Here is a 20,034-nt window from a genome sequence, read left to right on the forward strand (position 1 = left end):
GGCAGCGCGGTATGGTCCAAAGCCCTCTGAAGTCTTCTGAACCTCTGCCCCGTCTGCCGCTGTAACCTGGGTTTGTCTCTTGTAGTGAGGAAGGAGCTGATGGCCGAGGCAGCTGCAAGCGAGAAAGGGCTCTCCGCAGAGGAAAAGGTACAAGAGATGCTGCTATTCCCTGATCAGCACCCTTCTGTGCTGCTGTCCCCGTCCCGTGCAGACATGCCAGGGCATTTAAAAACAAAAAAACCTACAAAAGCTTCCTGCGTTCAGTTCGGTGCTTGGTTTTGTCTCCTTTAGGACCTTGCCTCCCCAGAGAAGGAAGGGGCAGCTGCCCTCTCTGTTTCAGGGGTCTATTTCATTTGCCCGTTGACTGGTGCAGTTGTAAGGAAAGACAAGAAAGAAAAGCACCTCAGAGAAGCCATCCAGTCGGTAAGCGCCATGTCTGCCAGCTGCACAGCTTTCCTTCCTCCTGTTTCAACTCATTTTGTGGTGTGGGTCCCCTCAAGCTGTGACGTCTCCAGCTCTCCCTGTAAGATCTCCACTGTCTCCCAAAGGACAGCTCTGTTCAGCTGTAGCCATACAAGTGTCTGTCCAAGCACCCTCCCTCCGGCTTGCTGGAAGTGCTGGGACTGGGAACTCTGGCCCTGTACTGGTTTTGGCTGAGACAGAGTTAGTTTTCTTCATAACACCTCAAATGGTGCTGTTTTGGGTTTGTGATGAAAAGTATTTTCATCACATCATTCATATTTCCAGTATTGATTACATACTGGAAACAGCAAATAAATTCCTTTGCTTTGCTTGCATGCACTGCTTTTGCTTTACCTATTAAACCATCTTTAGCCCAACCCATGGTGTTTTTTTTTCCCTTCCCCTACTTTTACCCTTCCACTTCTCTTCCCCATCCCACTGCGAGGGGAGCAAGCGTGGTGCTGAGCTGCCAGTTGGGGTTAAACTACAACATGCCCACACCTCCCTTTGCACAGAGTAGCATCAGCTCCCCCCTGAGCAGCTTCTCTCCTTCTCCCTCAGTATTTCTCCGTAGACCCGGTGGCTGCCTCGATCATGGAGATTCACACCTTTAATAAGGACCGGGAGAAAGTACGAGTGGGCGTGGAGACCATGGCCAAGTAAGTGGGTTGTGGTAGTGGGACTGAGCACGCAGGTAGCTTGTCCCTTCCTGACAAGGCCAACAGGCAAGTGGATTTTCTTGTGCTCCGGGCAAAGGCTGAAGAAAACCAAAGCCGAATGCTTGAGCCATCTTAAGTGTCTGTTGAAATAAGGTCAGCATCTCAGAGATGTTTTAAGAGTTGGTCCGCTAGTCTGAGAAGTTTGGGAGCTGCTGGTTGAGATTGGCCACCTCCATCTTCTGTCTGGCTTGGGCATGAAACACCAATGTATTTTACTTTCCTCAGTTCCTCAGCTCTTTTATCTGTGAGAAATACCATGAGGTCTCTTAGTGTCCTCTTACACCTGGGGGTAGCATGTCCTGCTTTGATCCATGGAGTGCATTCCTCTTTCTGCAGATACTTGGATAACATCTATCTCCACCCAGAGGAGGAGAAATACCGGAAAATCAAACTGCAGAACAAAGTGTTTCAGGTGAGGTCAAGACTCCTGCAGGTGCTCTGCCTAGGAAAGTCCTTGCCTGGAGCAGACTACATCTAAATTCTTTCCTTTTCTTCCAGGAAAGGATAAGCTGCCTGGAAGGGATACACAGATTTTTTCAGGCTATCGGGTTTGAGACAAAAACACTGCCTGTTCCAGGACAAGGCAAGAAATCTTAAGTGTGTTAAACTGGAGTCAGGAGTTTAAGTGGTGGTGGGACATCCCAGGGGAAGCTAGTGAGGCAGATTTGGTTGCCGAGAGCTCCACAGGCTGTAACAAAGGCTGTTACTCCAAGGCTGTAACAGAAACAGCCGCTGACCCTGCAGTTTCCCTGTTAAGACATTGTCTTTTCTTGAGATCCTTGCCCTTATTTCATATGTTACTCATGTGAAGAGCAGGAGACTCAAATCTTGTCCTTTTGGTTGTAGAGACCACAGAGGAGTACTATGTACTGAAGGAAGAAATGCTGACCAAGTTGGAAGACCTCAAGGACTACAAAGAGCAGCTTTTAAGCTCTGAGCCTGTGAGAGCCCAGCTGGATCGCCAGCTCTGCGTATTTAAACCATCACCTGAAGCTGCTCGGTTTGAGCTGCCGAATGACTTTTACAACCTCACTGCAGAAGAGATCAAACGAGAGCAACGGCTCCGGTGAGTAGGCTTAGGAAGGCCCTGACTGCCCAGGGGGCACACGATGCTGGCTTGGAGTCTTGTACCTCTCCTTCATGCTAAAAATTGCTTTCTCTCTAAAGGACAGAAGCAGTGGAGAAGGCTTCGATGCTGAGGACAAGAGCCATGCGAGAGAAAGAAGAACAAAGGGAAATGCGAAAGTACAACTACACCCTGGTACGAGTCCGGTTTCCCGATGGATACATCCTCCAAGGTAAAAAGACTTCTTACCCTTTCTTTGTACACCTCCAAAAGCTTCTGAGAATAGTTGTAGCCTAAGAGCTTGAATAATAAGCAGGCTTGAGGTGTGCTGAACACAGCTGGTAGAATAAAGCAACAAAAACCAGAGTGGGGTAACGTTTCTCTAAGAACTCTTCCCATCTCTGAGCCCTCCACCTGCCTCACCTGCACAAGGTTGGGACTGTAAGCTAGGGTTGAGTGGAGAGGGAAGAATCTCAAGGCGCTGTTAATTAAAGCGTGCTCTTCCCAGGCTACTGTGAGCAAGCTGGACTCATTAGGTCAGCTTGTTATAGTAACCAGCATGAGGCTGCCTGTGTGGTGTCAGGCTATACAACAGTATAAATCCTCTTCAAATTTTCCAGTAGAACTCTGGAAATCATTTCAGGCTTTCCCAAGTCTTTGTTACAGGCTGGCAGGGGTCTGCAACAATTGAAGTGATATTCTTCTTCGGGGATTCTGCTTTTATACTTCTCAGTTGAATCAGGCTGTTTCTGTGTCAGTGAAGTAGTTCGTAAAGTTAGCATCGCAAGCCCCACGAAACCTACCACAAAAGGTTAGATTTGGTAAATGCCAGACTCTCTCTCTCAATATCTCACCTTGTTTTCTCATGGCAGGGACTTTTTATGCACGAGAATCGGTATCTGTGCTCTACAACTTTGTGAGAGAAGCACTCAGAGATGACTGGCTGCCCTTTGAGCTCTTGGGACCCGGAGGTCTCAAACTGACTGATGAGAACTTGGCCTTCAATGAATGTGGGCTGGTGAGTTAAAAAAAATAAATAATATAGCTAGTACCTTCCACGGGGGTCTTCAGGTTGTCAGAGTCATCTGCTGCTCATAACTTGGAGAGAAGCTTGTGACTTCTGCTTTCAGTGCTTTAAGTTGTGCTCTGGCCCCTTCTTTTTAAACAGAAGCAAACAAGTAACTGCTTGAAGGCTTCTGGCTCAAGGCTAGGAGGTCTGTCTGGAAGGAACTGTGAGGACCTACCTCTTGTAGCAAATGCAGGCTGTGGTAGTTGCTAGCAGCTCTGTCAGAGGCTTAGCATCCACACTGGGAAAAGAGGGAAGGCAGCAACTGCGAAGCAAGTGCAGCTCTAGCACAAGGCTACCACCAGAAAGCCCAAAGCAGCATCCCTCAAGGAGCTTCTTGCAGAAATCCACACTTGTCCTTTTTAGCTGAAGTGTTCCTTCTAAGTTTTTCCAGGTCTGTGAACATACACAGCATGTTATGAGGTCAAAGTGTAACATTGTTATAGCTTAATAACTCTGCCTTTTCTGTCCCAGGTGCCCTCAGCCCTCCTCACTCTTGCCTGGGACGCAGCAGTCATGGCAGACATTGAAGCGTCAGGAGAGGAGCAGCCAGGAAGCCCCCTGAAACCAGAAATTCTCTCCAGGGTCCAGACACTGTCATGAAATAAAGGGGAGTGGATTCAGTGCTGGTGGTTTCAGGCTGTTCCCTTACTTTCCCACACAGGCTGTTGGAGCTTCTGGCTACATGACCTCCAAAATGACTTTGTTTTAGCTCTGAAGTGGGAGCCTAGATCCTGCCGTGTCACACCAACCTTGCAGTCACCTCCACAACTCCAGTAGCCGTACACTAAGGCAGTCGTGCCCAGTAAGACACTTACAGGACTGCTCTGAATGGCTTTAAAAAACAAGTTCTAGCAGTGACTGCTTGAGGTGTTTCCAAGACCATGATGAAGCACCACTCTCCTCCCTTGAAGGAGGGAGGAGATGCTAGTACTAGGCTGGATTACTAATCAGTTGAGCCTAGATATTGGGCTGGGCTTAGAACTCAGCTCTTCCTTTTGCTTCTGTGTGCACTGTAACTCCTATTGGAGAGAATATATTTAGATAAAATTATGCTTAGTCTGATTAAATGGAATATTTAAAGACTCAGTTCTGTTCAAAGTTATTTGAATTGCATTGCTTTTATAGGTTTGAAGTGCAGACAAGGTCCAGTCAGTGCTGGGGCTGGCACTGGTGTTACTGGTGCAGTAACTTCATGGCACCTGCAGACAGAACAGGGGACAGACCAGGAGACTGACAACAGGCAACAGCTGCCCACTGGTGAGAGATTAAGCCTCAAACTACAGCCAGTATTTTAGGGAACTAATTCATCAACCCACAAGCCATATAAAGTTAAAAGCCCCAGCCAGTTTGTCACACACATAAACAAGTTTGATGCTTGTTGTCCTTTATACGTCAATATTAAAAGTTTTTTGGTGGGGTAGAGACCAGCTTTTATGTAAACAGTTTCTACTGCAGCAGTGTATACAGGAGACTGATAATCTGCCCTGATGTGTAATTAATACTGGTCTATCCCAAAACAGGAGAAAAGGTGCATTTTTTTTTTCCCTTTTCCAAAAGTAAAGCCCTGCTGCTGTTCTATGTAGCAAGTAAGACCACAAACAGGATGATATAGATAGCATAAATTCAAATATAATTGTACATCATTTATACCCAAGGCCATGCTATACAACATTATGAACAGAGTAATTCCCCCAGTGGCATCACAATAAGCTTATTTCAAAATCCCTCCACTAGTTTTAGAGATAACTTAGATACCTGCCATTACAAAGAAGTATCAAAATTTCAATAATGCTTTATTAAGGACAGATTAATATGCAGTATTTTTAAGCTAAAAAACTAGGACTAAAAATTTAAGCTTCCATCTGGTCTGAAGCAGAACAAAGTGCTGTCTTCTCTTTACAAGAAATAGGGAATACTTTCAAGTATCTTGTTCAAAGATACACAAGGTTTAAATTTTTCTAACTCATTCTACATACATACAGAGAAGTTAGTAGGCATTTAAGTCTCAAACTGAATTAGATGGGCTGACCATGCTGGTGTCCTGGTGAGTGGCTCTTGTGCCACTGGATTCTGAAGCTGTTTCAGTAACTGCCAATGTAGAATCTGCAAAGTAGAAAATGTGTTGGTTTTGGGGTTTTGTTATGTTTGTTTTTTTAAATATCCTCATTCATCTAGTAGAATTTGACTACTATATGCTTTATCTGTCTTAGCTTGTCTGCCTGCATCTGTTGCAAGTCTCCTTTTCAATAGTATTTAAAAACTGGTTTTAATACTGGGTTAACATCAATCCAGAATAAAATCACTTCAACCATAAAAAAAGATCTTCATAATCTTTTCAGTGCTTTAGACTCAGGCAGAGTTAATCAAATACAGCTGCAAGTGTATCAACAAAGCCTGAGGAAGGCAAGCTACTGAATAGCATCCTCATCCTCAGAACAAGAGGTTACAAACCTGAAGCAAGGCTTTCATCTCACTGCAGTCTCATAATAAGCAAAAGCAGCTTAAGATTAAATGCAAAGCTTCTTGTCAGACAGTTATATTGTCTGTTATGGAAGGCAAGGAGGAATGCAGCACCAGCTGAGATAGAAAGGAAAACCCAGATATGCCTAGAATGGGTCAAACTCTACAGAATTTAGGGCTTTGGGAATATGCACGAGCCCTTATCTATCAATTAGAGGAGCTGCCCAACACAAAAAACCCTCCACTTCCCTTAATTCAGGTTGTGCCAGTAGCATTGTGAAAGAGCTCTATTGTGAGAGTGGTAAGAAAGGGCTCGGAGGTTTTGAAAGCGGTTTAGAGGAGCTGAATGCACATCATGTGGTTGGCGTTAAGTCACTGATCTGTATGATCAACTATGTATAGTTAAAACCTCACTGAGATGAAAGGAGCTGCTCCACATCCTCATCCCACTGTTTCCGAATCCGTAGCCTGAAAGGATACGCTATAGCAGTGGAGCTTTGAAAGCCATTTTCCAAGGGATAACTGGGACACAAATATAAGCAACTGCTTAGATTCTAGAGCAAAGCTGCACAGTGTTGATCAGAGCCCTCACCTGTCAAATATCTGAGAACTTGGTTATTATCTGCTGTTACTTCCTTCAGACAATTCAGCACGAAGCTAAGACTTCAAGAAGGCAGCAGAGGGGAGTTACAGTCCAGACCTTGTCAATCCTGGAAGGGCTCTGAACGTAAGTATGCACACCCCAGAGACCAGTCCTGCTCAGCAACATTTACCACTAGTTGGTGGATCTGCTGATACTGACCTCAGTGTTCACTTTTCTTACCAGAAAAAAAAAAACAAACCCAAAACATAACGAGGTAACACTGGCAGCCAAATACTAGTCACAAGCACTTTGCACTACTTAGTCGATTGGAGGGAGGAGGAAAGAAAAAGCAAGAGCAGGTTAGAGAAGACTGTAAATAGCAAAGAAGCATCTAGAATAAAACATAAAAAGCAGAGAAGTACCTAGAATAGAACACCTAGACAGAAGGACACAAGGCTTGCTGAAAAAGTGGCAGAAAACTGCAACAGGTTTAACCACACACCGTTCCCACTTTGCCGTACTCTCTCTTGTGGGAGCAAGCATCTGCCAAGAGACTGCAATGGATCTATTTTCCCACCTTTGCCTGGCTGTATATCCACAATCATGCAGTCCTCATCTTCTTCATCTTCCTCAGTGTCTGCCTGAAATCCATCCATCTCCGCAGCTTCAGCCTTAAGGAAAAAAAGGTACCAGCTGTGTAACAGCAAGCTGACAGTGCTAACCTTCGAGACCAAGCACAGCCACCGCTGTGAAAGACTTCTCTGATTAGGACTCACAGCGCAGTCTGATCAGTTGGGCATATTTGTAGGGAAGAAATAAGCAACTCCTGGCTTCAAAAGTGACTTTTGATAAAAGGCCTCATCTGCAATGGCACATACAGCAAAAAGCACGCCAAGCTTCTGCTCCAAGATGTTTCACTATTACACAACGCGATGAACAGCCTACACATCGAAAAGTCAGTTCAAATCTTAATTGAAATCTGACTCAGTTTTGTTGGTTTTTTGGGAAGGGAAATCACTCCCCTCTCTGCTGATGCTTTTGGATGCTCTCTTCCTTCTGAAGATGGAAAATGACTTCTGCTTGTCAAGTTTGAAGCATGTTCTCCCCAGGATGACTCCTCATCCTTGCCAATTAGTTTTTCTTCAGGGAGGGTGACAGTTCTTCCCTTGGCGATCCTATTTTCTGCCATGGGAGCAGCAAAACTACTGATTTTGAATCAAGAAAATGAATACAAAGAGCAATGCAAACTGAAAGTTGCCCAGCACTGAACAGCTGCAAGTGTTTTGGGTTTTTTTTTTTTTTCCCCTCAACCAGAACTGTGGAATGAAAAGTCTCAGACCTAGAACCTGGTCCCCACCCCCTACAAGCTGTTCCAAAAGAAATTTAAAAAATTTACATCTTTCATGAAAGTCACAGTTCTCAGATTAAGTATTCCTCTCCTACGCGTGTGCAGGTACTGCCCACTTGGATACCAAGTTGTTTTCTCCGCAGCTTATGTAAAAGCACCTTTACTTACCCAAGTCCTGGCGTAAGCTCCATGGCAGAGTAACACATGCCAAGGGTGGAGAACCTGACAGCCTTGACCTATACCAGTCCTTCCTGGGCTCTCCCCAGGCTCCAGCCTTGCTCAACAGGAAAGATGGGATCTCAATACCTGAGCAGTGCTGATTTAGATGTCAGGCATGAAAGGTTTTCAAGGCTCTGACACCGTTGCTCTGAGCTGCACGGCACCACACCTCACAAGGGCAGCTTTAAGATGCTTTTAAGAGCTTTGAAGTATTCAGGCTGGCGACGTAATCCTACTAAAAGCCTTTGTTTGGCTATTTCTGCGCAAGTAGTTGGTTATAAGCAGAATTTCCAATGGGTGCCAAGCAGAGATTTTTATCTCTGCCTTTATTCAGTGTATAAGAAAAAACCCAGGCAGATGGAGTTTGGGGGCTGAACAGCTTCTCAAGTCTCTGATCCCTATCGATACTTGAATGCAGAGCTTTTTCAGTAGAAAAGCCAAAGCAGCCAAAATAAAGTGGGAAGGAAAAGCATAAAAAGCCTTGTCTGAGGCTTCTTTCCTAACCCCCTTGTCCACAGGGGATGATGAATAAATCCACTGGCAGCGCAAACCCTGTCCTACCTGTAGGTTTACAAGCAACCAGCTGATAACACCAGGCTTCAGGACCTAAAGCCTTACTGTCTTAAACGCACAACAGAGCATCACTCAGCTAAAGCACCGATCGCGTACTTTTCAGTCTTCCTTTTGGATGATTAAGCTCTTAATACTACCTGTGGTTACCTTGAAAAGCAGAAGCAAAACAGGAAGACTACAACAAAGCTTAGAGCAGGAGTAGCAACTACTCCAAATCCATCTCATTTTGTTCCTATGAATTATTATATTTTTAAAGCAGCTCTTGAAATTCAGCTTTATGTGTGACAGTATAAGCCAGAGACTTTAGAGACTATTATGGGTTGAGTTGCAGCACTTATGAACCACATTTAATCAGTACACACGCAACTGATGTAAGTCACCAGCTCAGGCTATACATCTGGCAGCCATACACACACATAAAAACCTGCATACAAATTATATACAGCTGTAAAACCGAGGCCAAGCAGACACTCAGAAACTATTCACAGCTTGGATGCAATCACTGCCAAATAGCAGAAAATGGAAGAACAGCAGGAGAGCAACATTTCAAATGGAACAGACAGTCCAAGCTGGAGAGGCACAAAAGAAACCCATCTCTTTAGAGTCACATAATTTCACTCTTTTCCCCACAAAAAGGGTCTTTTTGTGTGAAGGACAGTGCCTGTAGCTTAATATTTTGACTCTGCTCATCTAGACCAATCTGGAAGGCACACCAGGACGCTCACCTACCGAAGACGCACAGCTACATTCCCATCGTTCTTTATCAGGGAAGAGCACCGTGACAGGAACTCACCCGTTCAGCATCCCGAGGTCTTTTCATGAATTTAGTGATGGACATGCTTCCGGTGGACTTCCTCTTTACCGACATGGGGGTGGTCTGCAGGACAGCCAGGCCTGGCACACTGCCACCCTCCTCCTTCCCTGAAGAAGGGACTTGGGTGACGTAGTTCCATTGACAAGGGACAGGGAGATGCTCTCGATCAAAACTCTTCAGCACCTCCGAGTGGACGTACCAGCACATCCTATATTCCGGTCTCTTCTCGTACACAGAGTTCTCAGAAATGATTCGCTTTAGCCTTGCTTTGGAAGGGACACCGCTGTCCTCGCCAACAGGCGTCTGGGGCCGGGAGGTGTGGGGACTCGTAGGGCTTGTGTCGCTACAGTCGGCGGCTGCAGTCACATCACTGAACAGTCCTTGCCGGCAGCACTCCTGGAATTCCTGGATGATCACTTTGCTCCCGTTCACATTGCCATGCAGCAGCGGCAGAAGCTGGCCAAGGACTGCAAAGAAAGGATGCACAAAGGTTGTGGGGAAGAACTGTTTAAAGGTCAAGAAAAGCCAGGCTGACATAACCTATCAGTACATATGCTCCAGAAAGAAGACAAATAGGTTAAGATTAATTTTAGATATGGGATTGTAACAGCAGCTAAATTTGATGTAGAAAAGTCACCCCCAATAATAACGACATCCTGAAGCGAAAGCTTCAACCCCTGTTTTAGCCTTTATATGCATTATTCACAGCCTTGTGTTAATCAGGTACAGGAGATACTCAGTACTGAAACCTGTCGCACAAACTAAATCCTCTCCCTCTGAACAATAAACAGGTCGATGGGCTCAAGCACTTCCAGTAGGCAGTCCTAAATCTGAGTCTACCGAAGTCTTGTCAGTTTTATCGCCTAGATTATCTAAAACAAGAGTCTTTCAAGAACATAACTAAGGCTATACCAGATGCAATACTGGAAAACTCCTTTCCAAGAACTCTAACAGAGAATCCTCGGATTTCTGACTTGTCATAAACAGGTCATTCTGAATTTGACACCCAATACAAAAATCCATTTTCTCCAAAGCAGAGTACAACAGTGTGTAAGTACAACTATATAGCCCTTCAGGTCTTACTTTGCTGATCTTTTGCTCTTTTTTTGCTACATTTCTGTATCTGCTGTTCTTCCTCTGCAACAGATGAATCCAGGATACATGCTGTGAACTGCTGGAGAACCTTTAGGTCCGCATTTGTGCTGCTGTTGTTTTCTGTACTTTCCCAGACGCAGCCAATTTTCACAGGCTGTAGAACATGGAACCTCTTCCCCTTGGCCATCAGTTCGTCCCACTCCTTTGCTTTCAGCTTTTGACGAACCTTCTGATTCTCAGGATCGCACTCCTAAAGCCACAGGCAAGAAAGAACTCGATATATCCATTCCAGGAAAAACAAAAGCTTTTTAAACCCAGCTTTTTACTGTGTTCCCTGAGCTGCAGAAGTCTGCTCCTGAACCGTGCCGGTCTGAGATGAGTTACATCCCTGCCAAGACTACATGCTTTCTGCCTCTGCCAGTATTTATTACACAATTCACTGGAAACAGAGATGGAAATCCAGTGACACCCAGTTCACTTACTTCTGTCACTCCTTCATCTTCAGATAGGTACCCATGGGGTACAAAAAACCCATCGTCATCATCTTCATCCTCTCCCTCCTCTTCATCATCCTAAAGATAAACTCTGCTTATTAGAAATTACACTGACAAGTGCAATTGGTTCAAAAAGCTATTTTTCAGCATGCAGAACCCTTACCCCTTCACTATGAGAGAGACTTTCTCCAGGTTCCTCCTCTTCCCATTCTTCATCACTATCTACGTCGTAGTCCAGTAGTTTCTAGAAGAAACGCCAACATGCCATTTCTGTAAACAATTTGAAAGCATGACGCCAGACCCCATTCGGGGTTTCAAAACTCAGTAGCAAGAGGGAACATGCAAGTGGATCAGAAATCCCAGAGAACAAGTGAACTCGGCCACCCATATATTCACTTCAGGAGCAGAAAGAAAGAATCCAGCTACGCTGCCTGTGAGGTGCTTACACTGTCCTTTGACCAAGGGTTCCTGGGACAGATCATAGTGGTTTTCTTGTTCCATGTGCCCCAGTATGCAGGACGGTGATTCTCACAAAACTGCAGAAGTTTCATTCTTCCAAATTTCCCCCTTTCAGGAACAGCATCTGTTTTGCAGTTATCCACTACCACCACGTCACTGTTAAAAACAAGAGACCATCTTCAGTACTTACAGAACACTCCCCTGCTGCTCAGGAAAACATCTTACAGAAATCTTCGGTTCAGCCACAATACCAATCCAGAGCTTGAGTTCATTAGAACAGACTCTCCCAATTCTCCTGCAAGAACATGAGTTCCAGACAAGCCACCTCCCTTCTTAACACCACCTCTGTTTTAGCTATCGGTATGTTTACTTTTTAAAACTAGCAAAGACGAACACCACGAAGGGCCAGCATTGTCCAGTGCTGAAGGGCAGCTGCCTGAAGCACAAGATTTCCTGCAGGGAAGGATTTGAGCAGCACTGCATGGAACGAAGGAAATCTACATCGTAACATGCTGCTCCCTGTGGAAACAATTCTCACACAAAATTAATATTCAAAGAAAAGCTCCATCTTTCCCTCATCTCCGATATCAGATTAAGACTACCTCAAAACCATTTCGCATTATATAAAAAAAGTGAAGAACCCCCCTCAAAACACAGACTAACCTGTTTACTACGTCGGTGCTGCTATTGACAAAAGTAGGTCCAGTTTTACGTGGTTTACGACACTTTAGATCCCTCAAGAAAGAAACTTCACTATTCTGTGCACGCAGGAGCTTATCCAGCTGTTCTAAGAAGTCTGGATCCAGGGCAATACGACAGAGGGGAGCTAAGACCATGTTCTCCTTAATTTCAAAAGGAGCAAACTTTCCACAAGAGCCAGCAAGAATCTGAAATATTGAGGATTGTTAGGGTCTGAACACCTGAGAAACTGCAGTATCAACACATTCAAGATATACAACAGACCTCAATACCAGGTGCTGAGGTTTGTGTGAAGATTTAGGTTAAGCCCTTCCTATCTGAGACTCCAACAGATCTTCTCAAGGAAATCTAGGTCTTTACAGCCAATGTAGCAGAGCTGAGATTTTTCCTAAAGCAACTACAAACTTCTCTTGTAGTCTCTGCTCTGGTCACAGACTTTTTTAAAAAAAAAAAAATCCTTTACACTTTTGAAATTAGGAAGCGAGAAATGCTGATGCTTTGTCCACCTTAGAAGCTCTAAGGGACAGATCAGAAGGAAATCAGTGTATTTGTTAGAAGACAACTAACAAAAGACCAACAAAACACAGGAATAGCAATACCTCACCTTTGGGGCTTGTGGAGTCTTTGGTTTCTGGAAGAACCTCGTGATTTCTGCTTTCTGTGCATTAATACGCTGAAATCAGAATCAAAATGCAAATTATAAACACAAAGGTAGGACAAGGCCTTATAATTCAGGCTGAGCTCATGCATGACCCAACTTCAAATCTAGTCATGTATAAAGCAAAGTTCAGTCATTCACCAGCTCCTGTAACTCAACAAAAAAACCTGTCATCTTTAATACAGCTATGTGGATTCCAATGTCACTGCTAAGACAAAGGATACTGTTCACTCACGGGCATTGAAAAAACAAATGCAGAAAAGACTTTAACAGGTAAAAGCAAAGACACCAACACATACAGAAGTAACAGACAAGAAACCTGCACGATGGAACTGGTGGAGCAGCACCACCAGATTAGATTGGGCATGCTGCATCCCAAAGGGATGTGCTCACTCCCAAGTGGCACCAAGGCAGGGTACGCCGGCTGGAGAACCACAGTAGCTGCCGGAGCCCTGATGTGAACAGCTCAGTAGCCACTGGAACAGTGCCAGCGAGACTATGAACATCATTTCACCGTAGCAGACGAATTTAGAGACAAGCTAGAAAAAGCATTTACCTTTTCCTCCTCTCTTAACCGTTTCTCCTCTTCTTTCTTTCTCTTCTCCTCAAGTTTTGCCCTATAATATAAAGTTCATTTTAATGGTCACAAATCATGAAGTGTTTATTTGCACTGAGGAAGAGGTGAGAAGCCCCAGACCCTGACTAAGACCCCATCATGTTAGGCAAGAAGATAATCTATTAGTTCAGTCAAGGACCATACTTGGTTAAGCATACAGAAGACTCTCTTCACTCCTTCTGCAACAAATATTGACCTGTTTTAGCCACAAAGTAGTTAGGCTGCTTCAAGTTTCCCTCAATACCAGGAAAGGGTATTTATGATATTACCAAGTTACAAGGAACTTCCTCAACAGATAGGGCACCAGTGCCAGCAAATTGCAAAGTACAAGCAAGACTGGTCATGAAGGGAAAACTCAGTGGAGCGTGACAGCTCTTTTCAGCCATTTCAAACCAGAAGCCCAGGTCAGCCTGCAAGCAAAAAGTACTGCTGAGACTAGGGTCTGGAATACAGAGTCTTTCAAGCATTTAACAAATATCCTGTGACAAAGAGGCACGTGCTGTTTGCCCAGTATAGCCTCTAGAAGGGACAGTTAAGGGGGGGTATGCAAAGGTGCTCACATCATTATACATTATTCCCCAGGACCTGCAGAAACCAAGCCGCTTACTCTAAAGCTTCCTGCCTCTCCTTGCGTTTCTCCTCCTTCACCCTCAACTTCTCAGCTTTTTCCTTTTCTTCTTTTTCTTTCTTTTCTCTCCTTTCTTTCTCTTTCAACTCTTTCTCTTCTTCTCTCTTCTTCTTTGCCTCCTCCTTGGCTCGCTCTTTTGCGGCTTTCGCCTCTTCTTTCAGCCTTCCCTTTTCCTCCCTTTCTGCTTGCAGCTTCTGCAGCTTGTCTGCGCGCTCCTGATCCTGGTTCAGAAACAAGCCGTTAAGCAAGTTGTCTTTTTGTGCACAGCAATAGCTACTGGCATAAAAACTTGAGTAAAAGAAGGATTTCATTTCTTCAGCTGAGATATCATAGTAAATTATTGTACCCACCCAGTGCTTGGCCTGCAGCATCGTTTCTAGCTATGGCAGGACACAAGGCCATTAACCGCAGCTACCTGTTGCCTCAGCCAGCTGAGTTACCCTTGTCCTAGCTCTCTGAAGGCATTAATTGTGCTTTTTCTCTAACAAATGGAGGCGTTTCAATTTTCTAAGCATGAAGGAAAGCTTTGTATTCTACTTGCTTTATATTTGAGTCATCTTCATTACCATTGTAGCATTATGGAAAATTATATGGGAATTAAAAAAAATAACTAATTTAATAGAAGATTTCAGATTGTTTCCAAAATACTTTCTTTGGAAATAAATACCTCATGAGCTAAGCTTTCATGGTTTTATATCAATGTAGGGCTACCATGGTATAAACTTGAAAAGTGAATTTGATCTGATTTTGCATTATAAACCCAAAAGGATTTTCTGCCAACGTTTTTTTACTATCTCAGGCAATACTGTGAGTCTCCAAACTCTGGATTGTGCCCCTGCTTTGTAAGACCTGGAGCTCACAAAAAAATTGTCACGAGTTCATCCATTTTAGATAATCAGACAACACCAGGTGCCCTAATCTTATTTAAGGGGCAGTATGGGAACAATGGGGAGAAGATTACACTGAAAGTGTTGCCCTTCACAGCATTTCCGCCCAGAGTAACTGAAATTTTCATTACTGACACAAAGGGGAATGCAGCATGCTTACTAAAAAATGGTAAGTTAAAGAAAGATAGCTTCCCTACGTTGTAGGCACTGGTAACTTCACCAGGATACAAGGGAATGTCTGTGCTTAGACATACAAATACCCTCACTGTCTATTTTCAGTTTCCTTTTATTTATTTCACATCTCTTCTTGGCAATGTCAAGACTTACTGAACAGTGTCACAATGTACAAATAACTGCAGAAGGCAACTAACATACAAAATGGTGCCAATTATAAGAAAATGATATTGTCACAACTGAGTCGCAGTAATCAGTGAAAACCTAGAGGGTAGTTTGGAAAACGGTGTGAAGTTAACAGCAGGATTGGTGGGTCTTTTTAATTGTTGGCGTAATAAAGCTTCCATTCTCATCTCTCCCTCACATTACTGCTCTTTTCAATGTACAAATAGAAGGGAAGAAAACAACAGATTGGACTTCTATATGGGGCACTGTAAAAAAGCAAGCATCTTGGGAACAGGCCTAGCCACATATAGCTTATATAAAATACACAACAGTCGCCTACCAGCTTTATAAACGAGTTACTAAGAAACACAATAAGAATTCATAACCACAGGCCTTCCCAACTGCAGCTAAAATAACAAACACCCAGTTTTCCAGCAGGCAAAGCCCACTCATACAGCACTGACTGTTCAAGAACTCCATGTGATCCATCAGCCTCCTTTATATTTAGCATTTCGTGACTGTAAGCAGAACGGACAGCAAAACTATCACACTGCTGTTTTGTTACGGAACAGAGTTTGCTGACTAGCTGCATTCAAGCAAACAGAGACCGGAGCTTGAGCATTTCCAGCAGTGACATCCAACAGTTTCTTCAGCAAACCGTAAACACGGTGGCCCATTTGCCTCACTTATTAATGAAGAGCCGACCCCACATTTTGTGGCTTAAAAAGGGGAAGGGTGAGAACAATGAAGCAGGAACCTACCCTAAATAGAAGGCTCTTGAAGATTTCACTTCTATCTGTCCACTTAGCAGGCTGCACCTACCCTCTCAGGAAGGGTTTAGAAAAAAATTCTCAAAAGCATTTTGACAAGCAGTTGGCAACGTTTACAGTTTCTTAATATCTTACCAAAGTGCACAGAAATGCAGTGCAGGCCACCCACACTTCATTACGTATGCATTAAGAAGCTTTGGAACAAGCCAAGTACTTTTAACTGCATGCATTAAGATTCTTCCATATTCATCAGTGAGGAAAACCAGGAAGAGAGATGTTCTAAGTGGACCAAGATGAAACGCAAAGGGCTTTGCTTACTATTCAATGCAAAAGCACAGCAGGTTAACTTTCTATGTCAGTGAAAATGCCTTACTCTTTGCAATCTCAGCTTCTCCTTCTCTGCCAAACTTTTGTGGAATTTCTGAGATACCTGGAATTACAAAACGCAAGTTTTAGAGATCCGCATCATTCCCTTTCCATGAGGCACCAGAACTCTCACGAAAAGAACAGCAAGCTTCGTCTGAATTACATTAACATTGTTCTCGCAGATTAGTGTATTCAACAACCTAAGTACTCCTTCAGTATAGGATATAACAATACAGTTCAAGCATATCCAATCTCACCAATTTACATTTAAGCCTGAATACATCTAAATGTTTCAGTTTACATTAAGTCCTGGCATTACTAAGTTTTGCATAAACAAATCCCTCTAGTCTACTCAGTTCTAAAGTATCATTTGCAAGGGAAGATTACATGCAGAAAAACAAACGGAAGCTAGAACTGCTCCAAATCACAATAGCACAACAGAGAACATTTAATTATAGCAAAGTCACTTCCTTCAAGTTAAACCCGGTTTGGTTTTGGTTTTTTTTGCATCCTACCACTTACTCTTGCTATGATATTTAGATAAAACTTCCCAAATACAAGGACTATTATCCATATTTTAATGCTGTTTCTTCTTGTAATCATAGCCCTCTTGCTCTTCCACTGCTACCAGTGCATCAACCCTAAGGTGCCAGCAGGTCACACTTCTCATTTCTCTTCAAGCTGTTATTTACAGGGGGGGAAAAAGGTATTTTATGTTTAAGAGCATTGTTCATAGACTGGTCAAAGGCTTAATTTGTCAATATTTCAGCATACTGTTCCTTCTCCTACCATTTGCAGTATAAGGTGCCACGTTTAAACTCTGTGATTAATAGACTAACACAGACCAACTGCATCATTTTCTGCACCCACAGACATTTAAGTTTACACAGTGCAAAGCTGCATCAGGAGATTCTATATTTATCTGACACAAAACAAGGGTTCTTTCAACTGGGAGCTTGTGTTTATCAGAGCTGTTCCCACCTAGGAAAACAAACATGCCAGGACAGACAACTGTACAGGTCGAGGTACGGACCTCCCATTTTGGCAAGGAGCACCTGAGCTATTCCAGCCTTACTTCACACCATGGGAAACCAATACCTTGTTTGCAGTACTGTATCACATCAGGAGTCAAGTCCTCTTTTGGTTGTTCTGCTACACTGGAAATACTTCAGGCCTGTTTGAGTTTATGTATTTATTTTAGAGATGAAAGATGGTAAGTTTTAACTGTATAAGAATTGTTCATTTTTGTTGATAAGCACAGAGCAGAAGAAATGGAAGGCACGTCACTTCGTGAGCTCCAAGCCCCAGCTAACTCATCTGTACCTCCTCCAGGCCGGCAAGGTTTTTCTTCACCTGTGGGACGGTTTCTCCTTAAACCCCAGGGGGACAGTTGGTGAAAATCTTTCTTAAAAGGCTCAAGATGGCATAAGCAGGAAGGCTACCAGCTGCTTCACCTTCTTTTACCCGAGCCACATACTTGGTTCTCCACCTCTGGCAGCACAACATCAACCCACCCCTCACTACCTTCCTCATTTTCCCCTCTAATAACGTAGTGGAGCAAGACAAATGCACAGGTCAGACAGTCCAGCCTAACGGTAGGTGAGGCTTAGCTACAGTGCCCAAGCACATTCACCAGGACTGCTCCGCTTCACAGGTTTCACCACGGGCAACTACGGCCCCCCAAGAGAAACCCCCCCGATCTCTTCCTCAAAATGGTTGAGCAGTAAAGAGGCATTTGAGCCACGTGAATGTTTCAGCCACCCCTGAAGGTACCATTGTCCTTAGAAGCTTCCCCTTCAATATAGCACCAAAAACCAGTGTTTTGGGGTCTCTTGCTGGAGCACAGCTACTAAACTGGAACTAAGAGCACAATAAACCAGCTCATTCAGAGCTGATTTCAAGGCGTTCCCTCCTGTGCTCCACCCTTCACTGCCAGACAGCATCATGTGTCCCCAGGAGTACTGTACGTGCGGTGACTTTTCCCCGAAGCAGCTCCCCATGCTCAATAGCATGCCCGTAACAAGATGGCTGAGAGCACAAGCTCTGTGCGCTCAGTTCAGAGAGACAGAGGCTCATCTGACTTGTCCTCCATCCTCACATACAGACTTGCAGTTCCACTGATGCGCTGTAGTTTCAGTTTAAAGCATTTTCTATGCTACAGTTGCAGAAATTCAGAGCTGGAAAAGTACCCACACTGACTGGTACTAGGGTAATGTGCTCCCACAGTAATTACAGCAGCTTCATCAGGGATTGAACAGAGGTTGTAAAACATCACCTAATGGACAAAACTGCTTTTGAACACTGTCCTTATCCAGGTTACCAAAACACTAAGTCCCATGGCATGCACTTCATGAGCAGTTCATAAAAAAAAAGTATAAAACGAACTTCTAACAGAGTTTAAAAAGTTACATTCACATGATGCAAATACACTAGCAGCTCAAAATCCAGCAAGATTTAAAACCTTTAGCTATAGGATTTAAAGGAAGATTCAAAAGGGCAATAATTCAGTTATGTTATTATAAATCAACACCACCTTCCACACACTTCTCATGATCTTTGTGAATATCCTATTCATCCTTTTCACTACAAGCGCAGGAAACCATAAAACTTATCTGCAATACAACAGCTTTAAAAAAAAAAAAAAAAGGCAAGAAAAGAGACCAACCTTCCTAACAGGCGTTGAAGCAGCTAAAGGACTAGTATTTCTCTTTGTTTCTGCAGTAGGCTGTGCCTCGGGTGAGCTCACAGAGTGAGAGCTTAGTGAGGAGTTGGTCAGTCCAGAGTCTCCTTCCCGAGATGATTCCATGGTCTCATTTTCTGACACAATGCTTCCATCCAGAGAAGAGACTTGGAGAGATTTTGCAGTCATGATATCCTCCAGGAGCACTACAGGCATCTTCCCCTCAAAGATGACATCCTTCAGTTCGCTCTGGGTTAGCTTTGTGTTTTCCACATTGTTACACTTTGTTAACCCGGAATGCGACTGGATTCCATCTACCAAATCTTCATCTTTATTCACTACAGCTTCACGTGGAGCATCAGTCTCCATTGAATCGTCCATTTGGCTACTCTGAGCAGAATTCAGGCAATTCAACTGGTTTATCTCTTTTCCTAACGTGCCGTTAGTTATAGCTACAGATGAAGATGCTTTTGAATCAAAATCAATATGGTCTATGTCATCACTTAGTCTATGGCTAGAGCCTTTCATCAGGTCAATAACAATTACAGTTTCATTTGTGTTATCTTCTGCATTTTTTTGTATAAAATGGTCTAACGGACCCTTTCCGTTAACGAGTTTTGGAGCAAAATTCACATCTGAATCCAAGTGGCAGTCATTCTCCACATCGTCCAGGGACGTGTGCGATGCATCTAGGGAAGAATCCTTACTCACGCCAAAGCCACTTTGTGAGCTCTTTACTTTTTTGACTTCTGAATCTGCGTCATATTTTTCCTTTGGTACAGGATTCAAGCGTTTGAACGGCAAGCGAGCTGAAACAACAACAACATTTTATTTTAGTCACATCATACAAATTACTCGAATGGGAGAATCAAATATCAAGATATTTTATTAGCTCTTAAGCATAAGGATCGAAATAGATTAGCCCATTAGGGCTGGTTTAATACTTCAAAGTCAATATATTGCACAAAATCAGGTCTGACAACTACCTAATGCGCTAAAGCCGCGCCGATGACAGACCCTGCCTCTGCAG

At 43.7% G+C, this 20,034-nt stretch overlaps 2 protein-coding genes across 2 annotated transcripts in view; one reads left to right on the forward strand and one right to left on the reverse strand.

Moving 5' to 3' along the window:
• Window positions 1–3,964, forward strand: part of UBXN6 (UBX domain protein 6) — a 4,246-nt gene extending 282 nt beyond the window's left edge. The window contains exons 2-10 of the mRNA XM_009709633.1: window positions 86–147; window positions 292–423; window positions 1,024–1,121; window positions 1,518–1,593; window positions 1,680–1,764; window positions 2,028–2,247; window positions 2,349–2,479; window positions 3,120–3,265; window positions 3,788–3,964. Of these exons, the coding sequence (XP_009707935.1) occupies window positions 100–147; window positions 292–423; window positions 1,024–1,121; window positions 1,518–1,593; window positions 1,680–1,764; window positions 2,028–2,247; window positions 2,349–2,479; window positions 3,120–3,265; window positions 3,788–3,916 (1,065 nt within the window). The 5' untranslated portion in view covers window positions 86–99 and the 3' untranslated portion in view covers window positions 3,917–3,964. The remainder of the gene's footprint in view (window positions 1–85; window positions 148–291; window positions 424–1,023; window positions 1,122–1,517; window positions 1,594–1,679; window positions 1,765–2,027; window positions 2,248–2,348; window positions 2,480–3,119; window positions 3,266–3,787) is intronic.
• Window positions 3,965–4,924: 960 nt separating this feature from the next.
• On the reverse strand, window positions 4,925–19,817 carry CHAF1A (chromatin assembly factor 1, subunit A (p150); the record flags this gene model as incomplete). The annotated part of the gene is made up of 13 exons (XM_009709634.1): window positions 4,925–5,419; window positions 6,937–7,030; window positions 9,293–9,780; window positions 10,397–10,658; window positions 10,891–10,980; window positions 11,066–11,146; window positions 11,349–11,517; window positions 12,025–12,248; window positions 12,665–12,733; window positions 13,275–13,335; window positions 13,942–14,183; window positions 16,332–16,388; window positions 18,990–19,817. Coding segments are annotated over 13 exons (2,763 nt in total), but the record flags the coding sequence as incomplete, so codon positions are not given.
• Window positions 19,818–20,034: the final 217 nt, after the last annotated feature.

This window comes from Cariama cristata, unplaced genomic scaffold (assembly GCF_000690535.1).
Source record: "Cariama cristata isolate BGI_N322 unplaced genomic scaffold, ASM69053v1 scaffold37371, whole genome shotgun sequence".
NCBI lineage: Eukaryota > Metazoa > Chordata > Aves > Cariamiformes > Cariamidae > Cariama > Cariama cristata.